Source organism: Pseudoliparis swirei, chromosome 6 (assembly GCF_029220125.1).
Source record: "Pseudoliparis swirei isolate HS2019 ecotype Mariana Trench chromosome 6, NWPU_hadal_v1, whole genome shotgun sequence".
In the NCBI taxonomy this organism is placed as follows: domain Eukaryota; kingdom Metazoa; phylum Chordata; class Actinopteri; order Perciformes; family Liparidae; genus Pseudoliparis; species Pseudoliparis swirei.
In genome coordinates this window covers 2028386-2036998 of record NC_079393.1, presented here as the reverse complement: position 1 = coordinate 2036998, position 8613 = coordinate 2028386, and the positions used below count along the sequence as shown (strand labels likewise).

Below are 8613 nucleotides of genomic sequence, written 5' to 3'. Positions count from 1 at the left end.
CTCCTCGGGGGTCACCGCCGGGGTCATGGTGGCCCTCTGCGCCGCACGGCTCGCCTGGCTTCACTGTGAGGAGTCTGACACACGGCAAGCACTTATATACGGGGGAGAGAGGGAGGAGACAAGGGGGGGGAGACGACTAGAGAGAGAGAGAGAGGGAGAGAGAGGAGAGAGAGGGAGGAGACGAGGGGGGGGGGAGGGGAGGAGACGACTAGAGAGAGAGAGGAGAGAGGAGGAGACGAGGGGGAGGAGGAGACAAGAGGGGAGAGAGAGGAGGAGATGAGGGGGGAGAGAGACGGAGGTTGAGAGAGGAGGAGACGAGAGGGGGAGAGGGAGGAGACAAGGGGGAGCGAGGAGACGAGGGGAGGAGGAGACAAGAGGGGGAGAGAGAAGGAGGAGACAAGGGGGAGGGGGGAGAGAGACGGAGGTTGAGAGAGGGAGGAGATGAGAGGGGGGAGAGAGGGAGGAGACGAGAGGGGGGAGGGGGAGGAGATGACTAGAGAGAGAGTAAGAGAGAGAGGAGTAGGAGACGCCACCACAACACAGGGATTAGAGAGAGAGAGGGAGGTAGAGAGAGAGAAAGAGAGAGAGGAGACGCCACCACAACACAGGGATTAGAGAGAGAAAAAAAAGAGAGAGAGGGAGGTAGAGAGAGAGAAAGAGAGAGGAGACGCCACCACAACACAGGGATTAGAGAGAGAGGTTTTAACGTTTTTTGATCCTTTGCAAGAAAAAGTCTCAACTCATCAATTTCAATCATCATGAGACAAAAACACACGTCAACAACACTGTGTGTGTGTATGTGTGTGTGTGTGTGCTGCATTCTCTCTCCTGACCACCAGGGGGCGACTCCTCTGGTTGTATAGAAGTCTATGGAAAATGACTTATTTCCTATTCCCACAGTAAACATTGTAACGTGTATTGTGTGTGTGTGTGTGTGTGTGTAAAAAGCCACATTCCCCTGGCCTGGCATTGTGATCCTGACTGCAGATCCGTTTCCACGCCCCCCCCCCCCCCCCCCTGGATGAAAGCCCCTCTCCCCACACACACACAGAAACCTCAGCGTCTCCATCAGAGCTTCCTCACGAACACATGGACTGTGTTATGGAAACGTCTGGGCTCAGACCGCCGCTGTAATGAGGCAGGAGGGAGGGGGTCTGGTGGGGGGGGAGGGGGGTCCGTCTCCCATCAATCGTTGCCGTGAGCGAATGAGTAGATTCAGATTCCTCCGCGTAACGTCGTCATTAAAATAAATAAAAACGAGTTCTCAAAAGGATTCCGTGGCTGTTGATGACGAAGGCCACCTTCTCTTCATCATCATCATCTATCTCCATCATCGTATCGACTGCTTTGAACTCGGAGAATCCAACGTGATCAAACCAACGCACGTCTTCAGGATTCGTCCATCACGAGTCTTTAACTTTACTTCCCTTGTTTTGGTGAAATAACTTTTGCCTTCTTTCCTCCTCGTCCTGCGTCAGGAGCAGATGGAGCTCGTTTATTCTAACGAGTTGGTGGGAAAACAACCAAACGACCCCCCCAAAAAAGAAACATTTCTGCTCTGAAGTTCCATCAGATAACAGTTCAGAGTCGTGGACCCTGAAGTACCCTGAACGCCTCACGAGGTCTGTTTACTTCAGGCTCTCCTGGGTGACCCTCCTGTGTTTGTTGGACCTCACCTGCCTTGGAGAGGCGAAGGCCTTCACACCTTTCGTTTCACGCATACGGTCTTTTTCAAGATAAACCTCCGTACGGTTTATGCAACAAAACTTCCAGACCCGTAACTACATGACGCAAAATATGTGACACAAACAACGTCTCCTGGGCGAAGGATTGCTGTTTGTTGTTCCTCAGATAGACTCCTCTGTACTTTTCATTTTGAAATCCAGGAGGAATTATGGGTTTTCCAGAGGAGAAAGTCATCAGTCTTTGCTTACAGAGCAGGAAGTGAATTTTAGATGTGTTTTTTGTTCCTTCTAGATGAGGCGGTTTTGGAGGTTTTCCATCTGGATCATCAGTCGTCAGAGTGTATACCTCGTTAATTGTTTGTATACCAAGGTGGTAAATGTTTATCTGCTTTTCCCCTTCCCGGCCTGTAATCAAGCGGCAGCAGATGAAGCTGATGGAGAGGCAGCAGAGAGGTAATGAGCGGCTGATAAACAGCCAATCAGAGCCGCAGACTGAACCGGGGCCACAGGTCAAACTCGGACTTGACTGTTGTCCACGTGAAGACACAGTAACGTCTACCTGAGCAGAGGAGTCACTCTCCCTCCTTGTAGGTAGGTAGGTAGGTAGACAGGAGGTAGGTAGGTAGACAGAAGGTAGGTAGGTAGAAGGTAGGTAGGTAGGTAGGTAGGTAGAGAGAAGGTAGGTAGGTAGAAGGTAGGTAGGTAGAGAGAAGGTAGATAGAAGGTAGATAGGTAGAGAGAAGGTAGATAGAAGGTAGATAGGTAGATAGAAGGTAGATAGAAGGTAGATAGGTAGGTAGAAGGTAGAAGGTAGGTAGATAGAAGGTAGATAGAAGGTAGATAGAAGGTAGATAGATAGAAGGTAGATAGAAGGAAGATAGATAGAAGGTAGATAGGTAGGTAGGTAGAAGGTAGGTAGAAGGTAGATAGGTAGGTAGGTAGAAGGTAGGTAGAAGGTAGGTAGATAGGTAGGTAGGTAGAAGGTAGGTAGGTGAAACAGGGATGTCGTGCTTGTACAGATTGTAAAGCCCTTTGAGGGAAATTTGTGATATTGGGCTATACAAAATAAACTGAATTGAATTGAAAAGGTAGGTAGATAGAAGGTAATTAGGTAGAAGCTAGGTCAGTAGAAGGTAGGTGGATAGGTTGAAGGTAGGTATATATATATATATATATATATATATCTAAAGAATGGATAGATTGAAAGATAAAGAATAGATAGATAATAGATAATAAATAATAGATATATAGATAGAAAGATAGATGGATGGATAATCACTCAACAAAATCAAGACCGATGCTGTCCTGGCTCCTCATTGGTGCAACGAGCTCTCCAGCAGAAAGTTTCTACATCTTCCGTCAGAAACTAAGAAACTTCCTATCCGACTCGAGGTTGAATAAAAACAGATTAACACATTTACAAAACACGAACCACAGTGAGCGGCTGCTGCACATTGTATTTTATTAGTTGGTATTTGTTCACAGATGGAACAATGTCAACACGAGGGGAAACCAACACGAGACATAATGAGACTCAACATGCGACGGCGTGTCCTGTAACTTCACTGATTCTCCGCCGTTTGATTGGTTGCAGACGAGCGAACACGAGCAGCGACTGCTGACACCGAGCTGAAGCCGGTTACGGGGATTAGCTCAAAGTACAGGAGCTTACTGATGTCTGCGGCCTGCCAGATGACAGGTATTTGGTTTCTGTGTGTTTAAGACATATTGAATGATGAACCAGGAGAGTTCATTTCATAAACCAGGTCATAAGATCCGGTGTTTGAGAGAGGGAACTCTTTAAATGTGGTCGTGTAGAAACATTTGCAGAAAACTAACTGCGTAACTTTAAAGAGACGTTTTATTTTGTGATCTAACTTTCGAGGACAACATATCAACATGTCTGTGTTAACCGACAATGATGTCACTCCTATAGTGTTAACCTGGTCCAGACATTCATGGTCCTCAGAGGATGCATCTTAAGGACTAGTCCTCTGACTTTCCACCTTCAGCCGCTAAAAAAGGTTTAAAAAAAGATCCGCTTGTTGAAAATCTAAAGAAATGTTGAGTCAACTGTGTGAAGGTTGTTCATGAGTGTTAGAAAACAAACACAACATGTCGCTCTATTCATCAGAATCCACCACCGAGAGCTTTAGTCCGAGTTTTCAGATGCATTTCCGACACAAGATGATACAAAATAAAATGTCACTTTTCATAAAATGTTCATTTTTCTCGGGTGTGAACCGCCGAAAACCTCCACTCTCTTTAAAAATTAGGATTTTGTCGCAAAAAAAACAGGCCTCCAGGAACCTGTCAGACTCTACAGATGTATTGTTTTCTAACATTATTACCACACATATAAATAACAACCTTGGAAAAACAGCCAGTAAAATGTTCTGCATCACTTTAAAGGTGCTGCACGTACACTTCTTAACTTATTCAGTGATTTACAACCTTTTCAGCCTCAATTTCAATTCAGTTTCCTTGTGGACGTAAGAGGAACTGTGGCTGACTGCGCTTCAAGCGTAAGCCGGCAGCATCAGACACTTGATGACCAGGCAGAGTCCGAGCAGCAGGACGACACAGAGACAACGGGCCGACAGCAGCACCGGGATACCTCCCAGCAGGCCGTGCTCCGCGGGCCGAGGCGGCGTCGGAAGAGGAGGAGGAGCCTGTGGCACCTCGCAGTAGACGCCCGTCCAGCCCTGGTAGCACTGGCAGGTGAACTTGTGCTTCATGTCCAGGGCGTCGTGGCGGTCCAGGTGGCCTCCGACGTGGAAGCGGGGGGCGCCGGGTCGCGGCGGCGGATGTGGAAGAAGCGCGGGTTCAGGTGCAGGTACGCGCCCGAGTCCAGGCGCTTGCGGACGCACCTGCCGTTCTTCTTGCAGAGCGCCTTGCTGCACAGCTTGGCGGCGGAGGTGACGTTGATGACGTAGTGGCCCAGCGGACCGTCGATGTACTTCTTCACGGTCAGGCAGTTCCTCTGGAGGAGACACGTCGGGGGTAGAGATTAGAGAAACGCTTCTTCTCCCGGCTGAAACATCGTTGTGTGTTGGACCCGATCCTCCCTCAGACCGCCATACTCCTTTTTGTTGTTTATAATATAAACAATTATTCGTGGGATATCTACGACTTGCTGTAAGTATCGCTCCGGATGCTGGAAGAGCTGGTGAGCGACTCTGGAAACGTCTCCAGTGAGAACAGTTTGAATTCAGCTCTTACAATCACGACAGATTCTCCCTCTTCTCGATGTATTCGATGTGAGACGATCCACAGATGTCCGGACCACTTCCTCACATACATCGAATGCTTTGTCTCAGAAGAAGTTCGGTCAGAAGAAAAGAAAGATCTCTATATTTAGAATGGTTGGGTTTGCTTTGTTTGGTGCACATGTGACTGCGAGGAATTTCTGCCATTAACATTTATTGTTCCCGAAGGCTTTGCGGCTCGTTTCATGTGACGCGTGTTACGACGAGGGAGCGATGCTTCGTATGCATTCAGTTTAAAGGCTGTTACTTTGATCGGATTTTAAGTGAATTCAAAGCTCTGGGTTTTGAATGTAGTATGGTAACTTATATTCAAACCTCAGTGGTTTATAGAAACACCCGGTTTTCACCGCCTTGAAGGACGTAGTTGTGCTTGTAGTCCTCCGTCCGTTACCTGCGATCGAGCGTACTCTGACGACCCCCAGAGGACGACGCCCGACGCTCCCAAGGCGGCGCTCTCCCCGATGGTGTGAACCAGATCGCTCTAAAAGAAAACCAGAACCAGAGGCACCTGTTGTATCCAAGTAAACACCCGGATCTACCTATGACTGTCTGGTAAAGACGGCCTTTCCATGGCACGTGCAACAACACAAAAGATTCACTGCTTCTATTTCCATATGATGCAATAAATACAACATTTACACGAACAACCAGCAAGAAAGAAAGATCAGGTTAACGGTTAGAAGGTTTAGAAAAACTCACCTCAGAAAGAACCGCAAAGGTGTAGGCGTAGAAAGGTCTGGAGTACACGAAAACGGGCAGTGTGAAGTCCGGTTGGGCGATGGACGCGATCCTCATGGCTTCCTTGACCCGGTAGTGGACGAACTTGACCGCGTTGGCGGAGGACTTGAGCTCGTAGTCCAGGTAGATGGACGGGAAGAGGGCCGTGCTCTCCTTCCAGAGCCACATCAGATGGTCGTTGTGCACGTGCTCCACGTTGGGGCATTCGCCAGTGTACCGCTGCGGGTGCTGCTTGTACCCGTAGTTGTAGCAGTCTGGGAACAGGTAAAACCCCCACAGTCCGTCCGGCCTGCGACCTTCAGCCAGGGCCAAGGTCAGGTTCATGAAGCTCTGCCCGGCCCTCTCAAATCCTTCCTTCGCTTCCTTCTCCACTTTGCTCTCCGGCCAGTTCGGGTGAAGTTTCCGGATCTGTTCCATGGACTTGTTGCGGTAGATGTCCTTGGCGCCCCAGTTTCGGACCCACTGGGGCGTCCAGTTCTCCCAGTCGATGACGGCCAGGCCTCGGAAGTCCTTATGGGGGATGAGCTTGTCGATGTCCGCCCGGGTCTTGCTCAGGTGCTTGGAGATGCTCTGGTTCTGCGGCAGCCCACCGTTGATGGGCACCCCGGAGTTGGAGTAGTACGGGTAGTATCCCAAGTGGCTGTGGTAGAAGATGGTGACGTTTGGTCCGCTCAGGGTTTCGTTGAGGTTCGCCACGATGTCGAAAACGCTGAGGTCCAAGTCCACCTTGAACCGGAGGCGGCAGGACTCGGTGGGAGCGTTCCACATGACAACAAAAGGCCGGTGAGGGATCAGAGGCGCCCGGGCCGGCTTCATCCGGTGGCCCGGAACCTGCAGCTGGTCTCCCACGCCGACCCACAAGGCCAGAGCCAGGAGACGGAGCCCCGTCAGCGCCATGGCCCCCGAGTCCTCATGGAGCAATTAGTGGTCCGACAGAAGAAGGAAAGAAAAGAGGGAGATGATCGACATGTTTGGAGGGAAATTAAACAGATTTCGAGCTTCAGCGAGCAGAGACAATGAGCCGGGAGACGAGTCATCAGAGAAGTGAAGGCTCCACATTCCACCACGCAACAAAACAACTGTCTCCCTGTTCTCACGAGGGATGCAAAGGATGCTGGTTCAAATCTCGAAGCAGCAGAGACTTTCCCCTCTTGACTCCCATTGATTAGTAACTGAGGGACGCTTTCTCCAGTCAGAAGGTCCTTCTGCAGGGCTTCATGGATTATAATGATATCATTCATGATAAATCATCACACATATAGTCCTGCATTTTGTTAAGGATCCATCTGCTGCAGACGATGAGGTCTTCCGGGAGAAATTCAGACCGTGGACGACATTCATGACGATGTAGAAATAGACAGAAATACATCCATGAACATGTAGACGAGCATAGAGGAGGTGTTCGCTGCTGCGCGGGTTGTTCTCCATCAACACATGTTTGTGGACATTTTAAAGTTGTACATTCTTGGTACCTTCGAGCAGCTTCAGAATCAAGCCGTTATTTTTTATGCATTGTACTTTTACACTTTTAACCCGCGGTTCGTCTCTTTGCGGCTCTGCTTTTATTTTCACGTCATTCCTGAGAAACCGCTCCTTATGCAAGAGTCCCATCTAATTGTCGACGGCGCCCCCTCATATGCAAGTGATTCATATTTTTTGTTTTTCCAAAGCCACGGTGGGGGTTGGGGTGGTGGGGGGGGGGGGGGTTGTAGAGACATCGTGACCCCACTCTCGGTGAAACTGAGGTTTGCCTCCCAGGATGCCACGGAAAGAAATCTCCCATCATCCTCTTTAGTAACCGGAGCAGCGGAGCGGGAAACTACCGGCGGGCCGAGGCTTGTCTTCCATCTGAAGTTCTCTCAGAACTCTGTGAGCGCGTGTTGGATGCGGATCAGTGAGTTGTAGTCAAAATGGATCCTTCCAGAACATTCTAAGAGGCGCCGTACAGGTTTTCATCGCGTCCCGCTCGGGGAGGGGAGGCGGTTTCCTCCGGGCTGGATGGGTTTTCCGGCGATGCCGATCCAAGACAAACAGAGTGCGGTGAAGCCACTCAGGCTGCCCTCCAGAACCACCAGAAGGCCTGGAACCACGGCAGCTCCCGACCACGAGGAGGACCCCCCAACACACAGAGTCCCAACTCACACGGGAGATCCGGTGAGACGTTTGGTCTCAGGCGGACACGGACAGCTGGACCATAACGGGCTCCAGAGGAGGAAGAGGAGGGTGAACCACGCCACCGGCTCCGGAAGGTCCACCGCTTTGGTCCAAAGTCATAACGACTGGATGGATTGCTAAGATATTTTCTGTGGACAGCAACGGTCTGAACCTTTCATCAGGGGAACATTCATAATGTGAGACATTCTTTGGTTCATGATCGAAAAGCCTTCGAGACGAAGCCTCAGAAGCACTCCGGCCGCGATAAGCTCACGTTTAGTTTAGCTTATTAACCGGATCCCCGTTAGCTGACGCCTTAGCGGCCGCTAATCTTCCCGGAGTCCACAGAAAGGAGATGACATGTAATCCACGCAAAAACATACAAAAACATGCAAAAACATGCAAAAACATACAAAAACATGCAAAAACATGACGTGAAACAAAACATAGTACAAACAGAACAAGAAGGAATGGATGCAGTGCAGGGTTAAGTTCAGGATTAAGTTCAGGGTGTAGGTTCAGGGTTACGTTCAGGGTTAAATTCAGGGTTAAATTCAGGATTAAGTTCATGGTTGAGTTTGGGGTTAAGTTTGGGCTCGTGACCCACGACTCGGCCCATTGGCTGTCGGGTTGGTTAGGTTTCGGTTTGAGATTGTGAGGTTGAGTTCAGGGTTATGTTCAGTGGTAAGTTTGGGGTTAAGTTCAGGGTTAAATTCAGATTTTAAATTTGGGGTTAAATTCGGGGTTAAGTTCGGGTTTAGCCCAGT

General features: G+C 49.5%; 1 protein-coding gene across 1 annotated transcript; it reads right to left on the bottom strand.

Annotated features, from left to right (window-relative positions):
• Positions 1-4204: 4204 nt before the first annotated feature.
• hyal6 (hyaluronoglucosaminidase 6) lies at positions 4205-6508 on the bottom strand. Its single transcript, XM_056416144.1, is given in 4 exon segments — positions 4205-4479; positions 4482-4668; positions 5346-5435; positions 5654-6508. Coding segments are annotated over 4 exon segments (1407 nt in total).
• Between the last annotated feature and the right edge of the window lie 2105 nt (positions 6509-8613).